Raw genomic sequence first — 17,357 nt, 5'->3', positions numbered from 1 at the left:
AATAAATTTCATAGTAAGATGTACATCACTTTAGAATAAATATATCAGAAGGACATAGTGCCACCTTGTGTTAGTTCAATGAGGTGCACTAGTTTAATGGCTTCTCCTTTTAGAAGAATTTATTATTTGATTTGTACCATTATATAAACATTCATCTGGCGATATGACAAACTCTATTTGTTTTTGTTTTATCTGAAACAAGAGCTGTCTATGTAGCCCAGGCTATCCTGGAACTAACAGTGTAGACCAGGCTGGCCTTGAACTCACAAAGATCAGCCTGCCTCTGCCTTCCTAGTACTGAGATTGAAGGCATGTGCCATGAAGTCGTATGGAAAAAAACATTTCTACTTAACACTAAATATCTAAATTCCTAGATATTTAATGTTTTAAAAATTCTTATCCATGAAACTAGTCAGTGGGATGGCTCAGTGGGTAAAGGTACCTGCCAATTAAGCTCGGTGATCTAAGTTCAATCACTAAGACCCACACTGGGGAAGGGGAGAATCAATTCTCCCAAGAACTTTACTTTGAACTCCCTATGTTTGCTAAGCATACAGACATGAAAAAAATGAAGGAGAAAGAGAAAAGGAAGGAGGACGGAGAGGAGAAGGCAGAGGAGAAAGAAGAAGAAAGAGGAAGAGGAAGGAAGAAGAGGAAGAGGAAGAAGGAGAAGGGAGGAAGAGGAGGAGGAGGAGGAGGTGGTGGTGGTGGTCTAGGCCAGGCTGGTCTACACAGTGAGTTCTAGTTCAACCTTGGTAACAGTGAGATTGTCCTAAACCAAACCAATCCTATCGGGAGACACTTGCTCTGCAAAGAGTATCAGTCAGTGCCAGAATCTTCATCCAGACCCCAGGAAAGAAGCCTGCAGGCATACACACACTAACATGGACCATTCCCTTTACACTGAATACCAATTAATCAGTCAGTGGTGGAGCAATGAAAACAGAAGACACAGCAAACAGCAAACGTACCAGTAAAGCTAAGAGGGGACTTTTAGGTAGAGCTAAGCATTAGTCAATGTAAGATATTAAAGCAACTTCCTCACTTTCACCCTTCAGCAAGTCCTTCTTGATGTAGAAGATGGAAGAGAAAAGTGAGAACAAAAAAAGTGCAAGGAACAGAAACGTAAGTAGAGAAAAAAAGTGGATGAGGCAGTAGGCTCCTGTTCTGGAGAAGGGATGCCTGAGCGGAAACTGACAGGAGTGGGCAGCTGTCCTCTCAGCTGACTAGAGCCTGACTCTGGCTCAAGAACTACAGATTCACTGTGTCTTTAACAATGCCCCAACACAGAAGCTGTCAAATGTGACTCAGGCAGAGGAAACAGATAGGTGACAAAGTTCTTAAGTTTGACCCACAAAACCACCACTGGGTCTGACATTCCCAAGCCACAAGAGTCAGGCTTTTTGGTTAATGCAAGGCCCGGACTTTCAAGGGCGAGCGATGTACAGGAAAACTTGAGGGTGTACATACTGTACCTGACAAACTGCACTGCCTGGTTTCTACAATTGATGACCTGTGAGGTTAAGGCTAGCGGGGCGCAGCGGGACCCTTCCCCGACTTCTAACATCAATATCACATTCAGCATTTGATGGAAAATAGAACCAATAACCTAGGAGAGAAAGGAAATTTGATTTAAACTATGACACAGAATCTAGTGATCAAAGATTTTGCTGCTAACCACTAGGGATGTGTTTCTGGGCAACGACTAGGTAAGTACATGCTATGCCTTATGCGTTACGTTATTTACATTAATAAATTACAACAAGTAACTTTAAGAATACCATCTTGTTTCCCTAATGTCTTCATATCATGACACAGAATATAAGATATGTGGCAAACTATACTTCATTAATAGTAAATACTATTATTATCATATTTTAAAAGGGAACACACTTGTATTTTATGAAACATCCAATATATTACCCCATATAATGTATTTATCTGACAAATAAAATTCCAGTAAATACTTAAATGGTGGTAGGTATTAAACACTCTCATGTGTGTAACTAGACTGAAGAATCTGAACAAGTCTTTGAGGAAAGCAAGAAAAGAAACATAACTTCCATTGTGCAAGTCACAAAATTTCAAAGATAAGTTATTCAAAATCGCATAATTAACATTTTCCTAAATCCAAGACTGTCTAACATGAAGCAAGATATCCTCACAATTAAAAACCCCTAGAGACACAGTATACCTACAGGGTGACCTTCCCCATTGACTATCTTTTAAAGGACATGGAAACACACCTGTGAATTCCATCATATTCATAGTTTAAACATGTAGAAATGAAGATGGAAACTATTGCACACTGCTGGGCATGGTGGTGCATGCTTTTTAATCCCAGCACTTGAGAAGCAGAGGTAGATGGACCGCTGTGAATTCAAGGTCAGCCTCGTCTATATAGAGAATCCCAAGCCAACCTGGATGACATAGCAAGATGCTGTTTGTTTTTTAACTTGTTTTTGAAGCAAGAGGAATCGCATTCTGTATTCAGCATTTGGTTTAATTTGGTGGCTATTTTAGGATGAAAGTTTCTGTTCTCCTTGTCCCAATGGGAAGCTTTCCCAAGATCAAGTAACTCACAACAGAACACCCTGCTTGTAGGAAGTGGAATGGGAATTTGAACACAGATGTGCAGAGCCCCAACACGCCTTTAACTACATAGTGCTGCAGCATACTAACTATACCACACTCATCCAAAGCCACAGGAACTTGATCATGCTTTCCCCAGAATATCCTGCTTTTATTATGATAGCGAAGTTTAGTGAGGTTCCCTTACTACAACTACAATGTTTACTAAGAAAGTAACATATAGTAACTCAGAGGGCAAGCAAGATGCAGGCTATCAATAGTTAACACCAATGGCACCCTAAGAATTCTAGACTATCAACAGGCATAGTACAGATACTATCGTGTTCTCAAGCACATAGGAGTTACCAAAAAAACTTAAAAATTCTTTTGTTTTACTGAGACAGGGTCCCACTGTACAGTTCCTGCTGGCTTGGAATTTGCCATGTGGACCAGGCTAAACTGGCCTCAAACCTGGCCTTTGTTTAATGAGTGCTGGGACTAAAGGCATGTACTACCACACCAGCCCTGACTGCTTTCTTTAGGACAACTTGGTCAGTTTCTACATGAAAGTGTTTAGTCTGTTTCTCCCAGTTAAGCAATACCAAACTTTGTTTCCTCTAAGAAACTTAGAAATAATTTGTTAGGGCCGCCAAATAACTACTGGGTAACGAAGACCAGATAGCAAGCAAAAACAGTGATATTTTATTATAGAAAGAACACCCAAGTTCTGAAATGACCTAGCAAATCAAAATGCTAACACAGCCAGCTGCCCCTGAGCCACAGAGCGTATGCGCCAAGACACCTCTCCAGTGGATGTCTAAAGATATGGCCAGTACAATCCTGTATCAGCTTTCCTAAACAAACATCACTACAATACAACTTAATTTGTAACCTACATAAAAGCTGGGCAGGTATGCAGTCTGCCTGTAATCCTAAAGGACAAGCTACTGGCTCAACTAACCACAATAGAGATTCCCAAGAATGAGAAAACAGAACAATTATAATAATAAGGGGTAATAAAAGATGTGTTCTCTCTCTAAAAGTATTACAGGTGCTCACTTCTCTTACCACACATGACTTCAGCTAACTGAAGACAAATGGGTTATTAAACATCTTTGTATTATTTAGTTTGGCCACTTTCAATTCAACTAGGGTATTAGAATATAAGTCTCCCCTACCTTATTTTCCTCTCCATGTACTGGGGAGCACAGCAAATACAGTCCATAGTAGGCCAGCTCTGATATGTGTTTTACTTCATTGAGGTTCCTAAAGGAAAGAAAGGGGAAAACCTTGGCTAATGGATTTGATTTCACTAGGAATATTCCATAGCCTGTAAGTCAGTCTCTCTCTCTCTCTCTCTCTCTCTCTCTCTCTCTCTCCCCTCTCTCCTTCCCTCTTCCCTCCCTCCCCCTCTTCCTTCCTTCCTTGGATACAGTATCCCTGTGTGCTGACCTCAAACTACTAGACTACATGGGTGCCCCACCAGCACTTTCTATAAGCCAAACTTAAATGAATAAATCCTGCTTACACACTAATTAGAATAAAAAAGCATTTCAGTGCTGAAAAACATTAGATTGTCATGATGCAAGATGAAGGCCTTACCTGGCTTGTGAAATAAGAAATTTATGAGGAATTGGCTCAAAACTAGTTAATGCAACAAATACCTGGAAGACAAATACCAAGAAAGCTATGAGTGTTTTCTCCATTCAGTAAATACTAGAGATAACAGCGGATCTCCACTTTCCTAATGCTGTGACCCGTTAATGCTGCTCTTTATGTTGTGAGCCCCCAACCATAAGATTATCTTCATCACTACTTCATAACTGTCAGTTTGCTACTGTTATGAATTATAATGAAGATATTTTTGGAGATAAAAGATTTGCAAAAGGGGTCGTGAGCCACAGTTTGAGACCTGCCGATCTAGAACTTCATGCTCTGTAGTTACCCCCAAGTCTTAGGAATTTTCACTTACCTCTATACAAGTTTGAATAGACTGTGGTTTTTCTTTAAGAGAAAACTTGGGCAGAAGCCTTAAAAAATTCTTTAGAAGATTAAATATGGCATCTCGTATTTGACAAAGGTCCCGGCCAGAAAAATAAATCTCCTCTTCCTCCTCCTCTTCCTCTCTTGAAAGTTCATCCGCCTGGATCATGGAAAACGTGCAGTGACTGATGCTGGCTCATGCTGCCCCCTGGTTTCCATCTGCCCACATGGAGTAAATGCCAGGCCAACTTTGCTCACCTCTGCCCACTTCCCTGTGTTGTTCTAGGTCTCAAAGGCCAGAGTAATCTGGTCTGCTTAACTACTACAGTTCTGTTTACTTCTGTATTTGTGTAGTTTGGGGTTTTTTTGTTTTGTTTTGACAGTTTGTAGCCCTGGCTGTCTTAAAGCCAAGCTGACCTCAAACTCAGACACCACCTGCGCCTGTCTCCTGAGTGCTAGGCTAAGGGCGCACACATGGCCAGGCCCAGCCTGGAAACGTCTCCTCATCCTCCCCACTTCTTACCTGATAATCCTCTTTCCTAGGTGGTTTTCCTCTTTTTCTGCCCTTCCTATAATTATCCTTAGAACTCTTGGAGTGGTCCTTTTTTCTTTTCTGAGTCAAGTTAGATTCTTGTGGCCAGCTCCTCTTCAGAATCTGAATACACTTGTCAAACATCACTGGGTGGAATACTTGATTGATGACGCTGCCTAGTCACAAGGAATAGACAATATGAAGGTTAGTTTGTGTTGTTGTTTTGTTAAGACAGGGTCTTCCTAACTTGCACTCATATAAATTTCTTCTCTTGTTCTTTGGAGTGCTGGCATTATGGACATGCACCTCCATCAGCTTTAGCAAGTTAGGTTTAATTGTCTTAAATATGTATTTCAGTCTAGGGAGGTGGCTTAGTGTATCAAATATTTACTGTGCAAGTGTGAGGACCAGAGTTCAGCTCCCCAGAGTCTACACAAGTCAGGCAAGCAGAGCAGCTGCCTGCATTTCCAGCACTCAGGCAGACATGGGATCTCTAGGTCAAGCTGCTAGGTGAGCTGACTAAAATTGATGAAGGACTGTGAGCTCTGAGGTCAGAGACATCCTGCCTCAAGAGTGGGGAGTGAAGACGAAGTCATCTGAGCTTAACCTCAGGCTTTATACACACGTGCACACATTCGTCACACACACATACCAAAAGTAGGCATTAAGAAGATGGAAAGTTTAAGAAGTAAAAGATGGCCTCTCTACCCGACTCTAAGGAGCCATGAGCCTTCAGTGAAGAAGCACCATTTTCAACTTCAGCCCTAGAACAGAGCAACACTGCCAAGAGAGCAGGAATAAATTACACGATTCTGAGACCTGGTTCTGACAGATAAACTCATTCTACACTTGTCTCCAACTGAACACAACTGTAAAATCCAAAAAAGATGTCTAATACAACCAAGATAAACCACTAAGAGAAAAAGGGGGTGGGGCCAGGGTACACATAAAACTCAAAACTGCCCTAATTTTGTGCCTGTAGGGAGTTTCTGGATCTCAGCAGAGAAATGGTAATTGCAAGTAAATGATAGCTGTGCAAAGTAGAGGGATCAGAGTCAGAAAGGCAGGTCAGCTGGGACATGTGGAGCAGACTTCTGAAGAAATGGCTGGGATTGTGTGTGGGGTGGCCGCCACTGTGCACATGTGGGCTAAAAAGTCTGTCACAGCGCATGCGCAAGAACTCTCGCCAGAACATCAGAAAAGAAACAATTTTCTGACTCCACACAGGGCTGACATATTTGAGCTCTGCACAGAGAACAGGGGCCTTTTAAACATCCAAAGCATTGAGTACAGGGGAAATATAACCCTAACAACATGAGTCACAGTAATTAAAAGAATATAGTAATTGGCACAAAATCAGAACTGAAGACCCAAACATAGGTACACATAGTTTCAGCCATTTAATATGTGACAAAGATGACAAAAACATAAGCTGGAAAAAAGAAAGCATTTTCAACAAAGGCTGCTGGGAATATAATATGCCCATATATAGAAGGATGAAGTTAGACATGTATTTATAACTTCACACAAAAACTAATAAAAACTAACTCCAAATGGGTCAAGGACCTAACCCTGAAACACAGGGAAGGACTGTTAGAAGAAAACACAGCCAGTGCCTGCATGCTAGGGACTTTCTGAACAGGATTCCATTTGCCCAAGAAATAAGGCCAACAATTGACAAGGGGGACTTCAAAAACTACAAAAAAAAAAGGCTGCACAGCTAAAGAAGCAATCAACTTGGTGAGGGGGAAGCACAAAGAATTTGGGGATCTCTGCCAGCTGTGTATGTGGCAGAGGATGAATATCTAGAACATATAAGACTTCAAAGCACCAAGAATCAAAAGCAAACAAACAATTCAAAAAATGGGCCACGGACCTAAAAAGAGAATTCTTAGCCCTCCTCAGACCCCTCCCCGCCAAAAAAAACAGCTAAGAAATATTTCAGAAAAATGATCATGGTCACTAGCAATTAGAGACATATACAACAAAAACAATTCATCTTGCCGAAGTCAGAATGGGATAAATAACCAACAACAGAAGACAAAAACAAAGCTAAGTGTAGTGGTGCCAGGGCTACAGATAGAAACCTGTCTCAAAGAAACAAACAAACAAAAACAAAACAAAAAAACAAACAAAAAAAAAAACCCCAAGAAACAAAACAAGAATGCCAGAGGGTAGGTAGGTAAAAGGGAACTCCCATTCACCTTTGGTGGAGCTGCAAACTGGTAGAGACACTATGGAAATCAGTGTGAGGAATTCCTAAAACGCTAAAAGTACGTTTCTGATATGCCCTAGCCAGCTGTGCCATTCCCTGGCACATACATGCCTACAGGACTGGACATCCTATCCCACAGTTATCAGCTCAGCCATGTCCACTGCTGCTCTACTCACAATCACTAGGAAATGGAAACCACCTAAATGTCCTCCAACTGATGGATAATGAAAATGTGATACATCTACACTGTGAAAGACTACTCAGCTGTGAAGAAAAATGGAATCATGAAATTTGCAGATAAACTAGAGACGATCGTATTGAATGAGGTAACCTGAACCCCCTAAAACAAATGTTGCAGGTTCTCTCAGAGATGTGAGCACAGAGCCGGGAGTAACTGCAGAAACCAGAAAGTAAAAAGAGACCATTGTCAGGGGAGGGGAGGGGGGAGCTATATAGAGAGAAATCGCAGAACACAAGTTATCTCATGGGGGGAAATGGGAAGAAGGAGGGGGCTCTAATGAGAGAAGAGAGGGGGGAGATACACACCCAAGAGGGAGGATAAAATTCCAATACCGACATCTGAAATACTAACAAGAATCAGACTCCCAAATCTAAGGACACTAAACAGTCAAGTCCCTCATATAAAACTTTGAATAATTACTAACTTTTGTTCTCTTTGAAGATGGCTATTTGCACACAAACTACATATCTTCTTGTATACTTCAAATCCTGTCTAGACATCCAATACAATGTAGATGCTATGTAATAATTGCTGTGCTGTATGGCTTAGGAACCGAGAGAAAAGTCTATATATGCTCAGGACACATCTAATTGCCACAGGAGTAAGAACATACACATTAGCAACAATGTAACATTTTCAAGTATTCTTTCTATTTAGTTGGTTCATACAATGAGGAACCTACCAACAGAGGGCCAGACATATACATACCTGGTATTTCTAGCAGCAAGAAATAGAGCCCAGCAGCACGAAGGCCGTACTCTCGATATTGTGCACTGGCACTTTTTTTATGGGCTTCCTGGACGAAGTGACAAAACAATGCCACCAGTGTGTTACTGGAAATGTTATTCTCAGTGAAGAAGGTCCAGATGCTCTGGAAGGAGAGTGCAAATCACAAGAGCCAGTGATCAGATAAACTGGAAAAAAAAGCATACTGATATATATGAGGACTTGGCATCTCAAAAGAGTAATAAGGAGTGTAAATATACCCCAGTACCTGCTTAGCAGACACAAGCCTTGTGCTAGATCCTTACACACACACACACACACACACACACACACGCAAATACATATGCACAGTTTATTGCCTAATTATAAATGTCTGCAATCTCCAAAGAGATAGAATCAAAAAGCTAAGTTGTTCCTGCCTGAATCTGAGCCACCACCATAGGCTTGTGCGTTCAGTGTTTCTTCCCCAGCTGCTGGTGCTATGAAATTGTGGAAACTTTAGGAGGTAGGGGTTGCCTGGCAGAAGGAAGTCACTAGGCCCAGCAACTGTCTGTAGCCATCCCTGCTATTTAGCCAATAATGATGAGACAAGTTCTGTTGCTGTGCAAACATGTCTGAAAGCAACCTGGAGGGAGGCATGGGGAGTCCATTTGGTTTGTACTTCTGGGTCACAACCCATTACTGAAGGAAATCAGGGCTGGAACTGGAGTAGACATTGAAGCAGGAATCTTGAAGGAATGTTGCTTACTGGCTAGCTCTCTGCCCTCTGCTCGGCTAGCTTTCTTACACATGATACGGCTACCCTATCTAGTTATGGTACCACCCATTGGGGAATGAGCCCTCCTACATAATTTAGCAATTATGAAAATACCCCACAGACAAGGCTTGGTGACCCGGAGTCCAGTACAGGTACCACCACCATACCAGACCTTAAGTATCTTTAAAAGTAATAATGAAGGCTAACAAAATTCAGGAAGTCAGACAAGTGCGATGTTTCCTCCTTCCTTCAAAAATGAAGTCAACAAGGGTAAAAGAAGGGCATGCGGTACATGCATGGAGGCAGAGGCAGGTGGATCTTTGAGTTGGAAGCCAGCCTGGTCTACACAGTGAGTTCTAGGACAGCCAGGGCTAAATAGTAAAAAGGATAGGCAACGCTGCAGAGTAGCCACACTGAACAGCACATACTACAGCCTGGTGACAATCCTAACAAAATGGGGCATGGTGACACATGTCTATAGTCTTAGTCACTGGAAGGCTGAAGCAAAAAGGACAACAGTTTAATGTTAGCATGGGCTGCACAGTAGGATCCTGCTGGAGAATCCTTTTGTATTCTCTTTTCCTTGAAGGTCAGTCATACTCTCACTCCAAATGCAGTGGGCACCCCTCCTCTGACTGTACTACCTAGTCACCATAATTCCCCTGTGTCAGCTGCAATCCCCTGGCTGCTGTCTAGTCTGCAGGGTCAGTACTCCCATCGCTGACTACCCTGCTGGGGCCTCATCCAATAACTCTCCGTTCTTACTGGGCCTTCTTCTTGCCCTAGCTAGTAACACCCTTGTCTCAGTGCCTACTCACGCCTTGATCCACAACCTTTTGCTCTTACCTTTTGGCCTTCTGACCTGCATTTCTAACTTCCAATCATACCCTTCAGTGATCTTCAAATGCAATCTCACCTTGGTTAACATCCTCCTCCAAGTTTTGTTGTTCTAAGGCTTTGCTGGCCATCCTGGGGACTGAACCTATGGCCTCATGCATGCTGGGCAAATACTGTGCCACTGAGCTAAGGTCCCGTCCTTAACTTTTCTACCTAACGTGTCTTAGATACATGGCCATAACTTCTTAATTCTAAGACTTCTATTAATTCTACCTAAACAATTTTCATGTTTTTGGTCATCTTCTCCAGTTTCCACAACTAAAACTGCAGATGGTACCATTAGCACTCATTACATACTATTCCAGCAGCCTCCCAAGGGATCTCCTGGTGCAGTTGTTCCCCCTGTAGTCTGCCTATGCGGAAGAACATTTGTTCTAAAGCAGATCTATTCACACTGTGAGTTAATATATGTGTGCCACTTACAACAGAACCTCAGGCATAACCATGTCTTAGTCAATGTACCAAACTCCACAAGTAAAGCCCATTTATACTAGCCAGTTCCATGTTACCTTCACACAAGCTAGAGTCACTTGGAAAGAGGGAACTTCGACTGAGAAAATGTCCTCTGCAGACTGGCCTGTAGGCAAGCCTATGGAGCATGCTGTGAGTTGATGATGGATGTTGGTGGACCCAGCTCGCTGTGGATCCTGTCACTCCTAGGCTGCTAGTCCTCCTGCTGTACATATATAAGGCAGGCTGCCCAGCCCATGGAGCAAGCCGGAAAGCAGCACTCCTCTATGGCGTCTGCTCCAGATTCCTGCTCTGCTCTTCCTCAGTGATAGACTGCTATCTCAAAGCATAAGATGAAACGAATCCTTCCCTCCCAAATTGCTTTAGGTCATGGTGCTTTATCCCAGCAAGAGGCCTAATTAGGACAGTATTTAACATCACCTGTAATCTGTTCTCAGTCTAACTCATGTCTCCCATGGTTTAAAAAGTCTGAATGCCAATCATAACAGCCCTAACTCTCAATAGTCCTTGCATATTCCTACTGTCTCAACCCATCCCTAGTTTCTACAGTACTCAATGAAACGCTTAGTATTACTCTAAAAGGATGTTTAATTCCATGACTTCTTCTTGATGAGTTCTGCTTGTCTGTAACTGCAGCTCAGTGATGGCCTGCCTTCGTCTCCTAGGCACTGGGATTAGATAGGAGTGTACTATCACATTTAGCCTGAATGAAGACTTGTGCTTTTACTCCCTAATAAAAACTTTGTTAAATTACATTTATTTGCTTATTGTGTGTGCGTGTGAACACTTGTGAATTTATCACAGCACATATGTAGAGGTCAAAGGGTCCTGAGACTCAAACTCAGTTTGTCAGGCATGGTAGCAAGCATCTTCACCCGCTGAGTGCTGAGCAGCCAGCCCTCTTGCTGGCCCCTTTGATTTTTGTATATATATATATATATATAGGATCTTCTTTATAGCTCAGGCTGGCCATAAACTTGTAGTAACAATCCCCTTCCAAGTACTGGGATTAAAGGTGTGTGCTACTATGACTGCTTCTTATTTATTTATTTGGTTTTTGTTTGTTTTGTTTGAGACAGGGTATCAATATGTAGTGCTGACTGTCCTGGAACTCACTGTCAGACCAGGCTAACCTCAAAGTCACAGAGATCTGCCTGCCTCTGCCTCCTGAGTGCTGGGACTAAAGGCATGCACCACCATGTCTAGCTGAACTTGCTTCTTTTTAAAAAGAAGTTCATGATCTCAATGTTAATAAGCTCATGAAAGCTGGAGAGATGCCTTTATGGGCATAGAACTTGGCTCACAAATCATGCCAATCTCATGCTTCCTTTGGAGTCCATGTGAAATAGCAGAAACAGGCTAGATCCCTTTAGGAATTACAAGCTATCGAGGGACCTAGTGGTTAGTACTCAAAGAAAAGAGGTGGAAGGCATTTAAGAACCAAAATTAAGTTGTCCTCCGACAACTCTAATACATGCAGCACACCAGGTAGAACACGGTATTAAGCCCTGTGTAAACCACCCTCTTAGTCAGGGTTTCTATTCCTGCACAAACATCATGACCAAGATGCAAGTTGGGGAGGAAAGGGTTTATTCAGCTTACACTTCCATACTGCTGTTCATCACCAAAGGAAGTCAAGACTGGAATTCAAGCAGGTCAGGAAGCAGGAGCTGATGCAGAAGCCATGGAGGGATGTACTTTATTGGCTTGCCTCCCCTTGCTTGCTCAGCCTGCTCTCTTATAGAACCCAAGACTATCAGCCCAGAGATGGTACCACCCACAAGGGGCCTTTCCCTCTTGATCACTAATTGAGAAAATGCCTTACAGTTGGATCTCATGGAGGCACTTCCTCAACTGAAGCTCCTTTCTCTGTGATAACTCCAGCTGTGTCAAGTTGACACAAAACTAGCCAGTACAACTACCTAACTACTTTTCAGTCTAATACAAGCTTTCTTAGAGCTAAGGCATGCCTGAATTGTTATTTCACTTTTCGGAGTCTTTTCCCTTGGTTTGTCTGGCGCTCTTCCTTCTTGCTTCACCCTTTGAACTGCTATTGTAAAAAGGTGGTCACATCTTGAAAACAAAAGGCCAAGCTACTAGGACTGTCCAGTGAGGAAAGCAGAGTTTCTGCATTACTCTCACCTGAGAAAACTATTTTTAACTTAAACTATGATGACTTTCATCCTCTTTAACACGTAAAAATGAGTCACTTGATTCGCTCTTTTATCTTTTTACCTCTAAGGATCCACTTTCGTCAGTCGCAAAGGCGAAGAGGCTTCCATAGAGCTTTGTGAATGCATCTCTTCCAGTCTCCAGGATCTCGTCTACTACGCTAGGGTCCAAAGGCTCAATCTCCGTGAAGTCCAGGTCCCACACGGTCTTCACCCATTCTTAAGAAAAAATGAAGTAAAACAGATAAATACCCTCAAGCTAGTAAAAAACAATCACCTTCAGATGCCAGGTATAGTGTAGAAAACAGTCACCATTCCCATTTTAACTACAATCATACAGCTGTCATAAAGATTAAGGAAACCACCTGTAACTGTAGTCTCAAGGGCTCCAACACCCTTTTCTGGCCTCTGAGGGCACAGACATACATGCAAACAAAACATTCATTCATGTAAAATAAAAACAAATCTAAAAATATCAAAAAGAAACATTAGCTATTAGGTGTAATAGCTTCAGGGAATAGTTCTTGAACGAAAGTAGGGATCAAATTTTCTTGTAAATTCCACTCAGAAAAGACACATGCATCACCAAGAGCTTTGGCCATCTCTTTGTGAAAGTCTTATAAACAAGTTAACAAACCCAAACAAAATATATGGCACTGTACGGGGCCCTGGACAATAATCTCATGTCAAAACAGAGATATCACTTCCCCGAAACGCTTACACTAAAAGACAAAGCAGACTCATACAGAAATACTAGGTGGCTCCCAAGCACACAACACTAATGAAAAGAATGTGAATCAAAGGGACAGCAGCGCAGCCTTCTAGCGCCGCTCCTCACTAGGACTCCCAGCCTTAAGGTTAACCCATTTCCTCATCAGATACTTCCCCACCCCACGTAAAACCAGGACCAGATGCAAAACTGGGTATCTCAATCTATCAGTCAGGTGTATCTTCAAATTAATATTCCTTATAAGTTCACCACCATTTAGGAGGACGTTTTAAGAGAAAGTCGGATTATGAGTATAAAGACAGAATGAGAGATCTTCCCTTCACGTCACGGTTCTCAGCATCACAGTACACTCTGAAATCCGTAGGTCTCTGTAGACCACAATCTGCCCATCATGGTTTGTCACTTGGAAGTACCTGTAGCCCATGTGTCTTTGCACAGTATTCCTTCCAAAGATGTGCAAATGATCTGAAAGAAGGCCCAATGAGGGAGGCTGAGAATGCAGCTCAGTCATGGTAAAGCTATAAGCAGAAGGGGACTCAATGCCCAGGAAACTGAAGACTGTATGTAACTGTACCTCTCTCTGTACTTGCAGAAATGCTCACTATAGGCATCCCAGGTGAAAAAGCATCTTTCTTCCTGTCTCTGCTCTGCCTATGATAACTCGATACTGTCACTAGCATCAGGTCAGATCTGGAAGGCAATGACTGGCCCTGATTCCAGAATCTTCATAAAATTATTGGTATGAATTTAGTCATAACATGTCTACTGTTCTTGAGCCTCCACTACTTCATCTCTAAGATGTAATAACACCTATTAATTACCCCTCAATAAACATTTTAAGAAAATAGTTGGTGAAGCCTTTTTAAGTCCTAGATTGTAAGATCAACATCCCTTAATACTGTAAAAAGTCTCCAACAGAAGAAAGTCTACAGAGTTTTGCATCATACAGCACACTAACATGCTAACTTGACCACTAACACATAGCTAATCTGTTTGTTATTAGCACTATATAATTTTTGTGAAAAATAACGTGTATAACATACCAAAAATTGTATCAGCTATAAAACTCTCATTCAATAAACAACTATGTATGTATTGTTTATAATACTGTGTCAACACAGTAATAGATGTGTTGCACAACACTAAAGAGTAGGTAGGAAACCTAACTGGCAGTGAGTGGAAGGGTGTAGGGAGGCTGACTTCTCAACTGGACAGACCACAGCAGTGCATGGGGCCCCAAAGCACAAGAGCAAAGGGGGCTGGAAACAGAACGGTCAACATAGAGGGAGTCTGGGTGGAGAAAGTCAGTCAGTGTTAGTGGCTGTTCATCAAGTATTTTACACCAGGATGAAGCTCAACAGTACAAAGATCCTGTTAGATATTGTAAACATTTGACAGATGAGGAAACCAAGGCCTATGCAGGTTAAACATGTCCAATGGTAGCTACAACACCACTGCCGCTGCCTAACTGAAGCATCTCTAACGCCAAAGGTAACACGTGTAGAAAAGCAGACAGAAGAGAACAGAGAAAGTTCTGTTGTATGAAGGCCAGCCCTGGGCCCAGGAAAGTATAGCCCAACTCTCAAATGCTTCCCGACCTGACAGTCTCAAGGGTAGCACATCTCTCCATCTGTCAAACATGGCTACTGAAAAGGCCCCAAGTTGGGCAAGCAATTCCACTCCCTGCATAGTTACTGCAAGGGGAAGATGTACACAGCAGCACAAGTGTACCTACACTTAGATCAACCTCAAACTTCTGCCACTTGTGCTACTGTCCTCAATGTGGTCAGCTTGCTCTTACAGCCTTCCCAAGGCCGAGCGCTGAATTTGCCTTCCTGACACAATCTTACACTTGCTTTCCAGTGAGCTTAATAGGCTCTGTCATCTGTATTCCCCCAACTTCAACCTGGAGCTTGAAACGCCTAAGTTGCAGCACCTCTCATATCTGATGTTCAGCGCATATGCTAGGCTGTCATTAAGACCTACCGCAGTCTCTCCTGTCTCTGAAAAATCACGCCTAACTATGGGGCCAGCAAAGCCACTGAAGTCCCGTAACAGGCCTGAGGTCTCTGATGAACTCCTTAACACCCCCATGAACATGGCCCGAAGATCTGAGCACCATACACTTCTGTGATGCCCAAGTTTTTCAATAATTCCTGTACTTTCATCTTCCAGTTCTGATAAGGAGGTTTTGGCCAGTGTCAGCCAAGTGTGCCTACTGGTTTGTATGAGCCCATCTGTCAGGAACTGTTTCCCTGCATACCTCCGGTTATGCAGCCTTGTCTTGAGGAGGGAGGAACAGTTACACGTCTGTTTCTATGCTTCAGGGTAGTCAGGATGATCCCATCTGCTCCATGACCCAGAGCCTCAGGAGCCAGGCTGTGAGAGACTCTTTCATTTCTTACAGTTAAGTCTTTCCCAACTGTTGCAGTTTAGAGACAGTGTATTCTCTAATTACCTGTTTCTTTTGCTAGGCCAGTACGAAGGCTTCCATTTTCATGCTGAATTATGGGCCAACCCCTCCCTTTTCTGTACTAAAAAGTAAACCAGAGGAATATCTTTTATCTCATCTCCCTTATTCCCTCCCTCCTCTTAGATATTTCCCCCAGGTTCTGTGGTTTTTTGTTTTTTGTTTTTCGAGACAGGGTTTCTCTGTATAGCCCTGCTGTCCTGGAACTCACTTTGTAGACCAAGCTGGCCTCAAACTCAGAAATCCGCCTGCCTCTGCCTCCCAAGTGCTGGGATTAAAGGTGTGTGCCACCACTGCCCGGCTGTTTTTTTTTTTTTTTTTAGAATTATTTATTTATTTTATGTATATGAATACACTGTAGCTGTCTTCAGATACACCAGAAGAGGGCATCAGATCCCATTACAGATGGTTGTGAGTCAACATGTGGTTGCTGGGAATTGAACTCAGGACCTCTGGAAGAGCAGTTAGTGCTCTTAACCACTTGAGCCATCTCTCCAGCCCCCGGTTCTGTGATTTTGATCCCAGGATGTTATGTGTATTCTGCTCCTTATGCCTCACTGCGGTTTGAAGAAGCTAGCTAGTGTCTTCTTCCCATCATTCTTTCGCCAGATTTCCTGACAGCTTGTAAGCTGATGTGCAGGGCAGTGGTACAGTCTTTTTCTACTACAACTCCTCTTGTATGCAGTTCTGGATAGCTCTGCTTCAATTGCAAGGACCACAAAGCTGCCACCTTAGCCGGCTTATAATCTAGTTTCCTATGTACCGTTTTGAAAGACTGCAATATATTCTCTAGTTCATTATCTATTCTCAGGGTGTTTCCATCTCTAAGGCCTGTTTGCATGGTGAACTCCATCAAAAAGGCATTGCACTCCATAGCACACAGAGCAGTGACTTTCAACTTGCGGGTCATGACCCCTGTGGGGGCTAAACGACCCTTTTTCAGGGGTTGCCCACAGATATCCTGCATGTGCATATTTACATCATGATTCATAACAGTAGAAAAACTACAGTTAATAAGTAGCAAAATAATTTTATGGTCAGGGTTGCCACAACATGGGGAACTGTTGCAGTAATTTCTAACCCCAATAAGCCCATATAAAAACACACAATCTAGCTATTATATTTATAAGATATGTATCTGGATTGGGCAGAACTAACACTAAACTAACTTATTCCCCAGCTATGAGACCCTTTGTTCCTTTAGTTTCTCCTGACCATGTAGTTCTGCTCCATCATGGCTTCCTCCTCCTCTTCTGTCTTCTCTTCTTCCCGCACATTCTCTTCTTTCCACCTGCCCCCACTCTCAAAGATCTCCTATCCCACCTTTTCCCTCCTCTGCCCAATCACTGGCTCTAGCCAGTTAAAATGGAGAGAAGGTTCTCTTGAGACCAGCAGAGTACTGACTCCCGCTTGGGGGCATGACCTCTTGAGGAATCAGATTTAACATTAGAATTCAAACATTAGGACAACCCACAACAGGAACCGATGACTGAGAGGAAGACAACCACTCTAGGATTCCTCCAAGCTAGCCTCACTTTCAGTTTGGCCTTAGGCACAGACTGCCAGATAGATAACGGATTAACAAGCAAAGAA

At 42.6% G+C, this 17,357-nt stretch overlaps 1 protein-coding gene across 4 annotated transcripts in view; it reads right to left on the bottom strand.

The window, feature by feature from the left end:
- Ncapd3 (non-SMC condensin II complex subunit D3) overlaps positions 1-17,357 on the bottom strand; it is a 63,585-nt gene that overhangs the window by 43,947 nt on the left and 2,281 nt on the right. For all 4 annotated transcript variants that reach the window (XR_015048918.1, XM_029481307.2, XM_021171882.3 and 1 more), the window contains exons 2-8: positions 12,629-12,783; positions 8,251-8,413; positions 5,078-5,262; positions 4,544-4,714; positions 4,174-4,235; positions 3,750-3,837; positions 1,476-1,609 (exon numbers count right to left, since the gene is read on the bottom strand). Coding sequence is in view for 3 of the 4 variants with exons in the window: in XM_029481307.2 (XP_029337167.1) it covers positions 1,476-1,609; positions 3,750-3,837; positions 4,174-4,235; positions 4,544-4,714; positions 5,078-5,262; positions 8,251-8,413; positions 12,629-12,783 (958 nt within the window). In the remaining variant the exon portion in view is untranslated. The remainder of the gene's footprint in view (positions 1-1,475; positions 1,610-3,749; positions 3,838-4,173; positions 4,236-4,543; positions 4,715-5,077; positions 5,263-8,250; positions 8,414-12,628; positions 12,784-17,357) is intronic.

This window comes from Mus caroli, unplaced genomic scaffold (genome assembly GCF_978045245.1).
Source record: "Mus caroli unplaced genomic scaffold, Mus_caroli_1 scaffold_11, whole genome shotgun sequence".
Lineage (NCBI taxonomy): Eukaryota > Metazoa > Chordata > Mammalia > Rodentia > Muridae > Mus > Mus caroli.
This window is presented reverse-complemented; position numbering and strand designations above follow the sequence as displayed.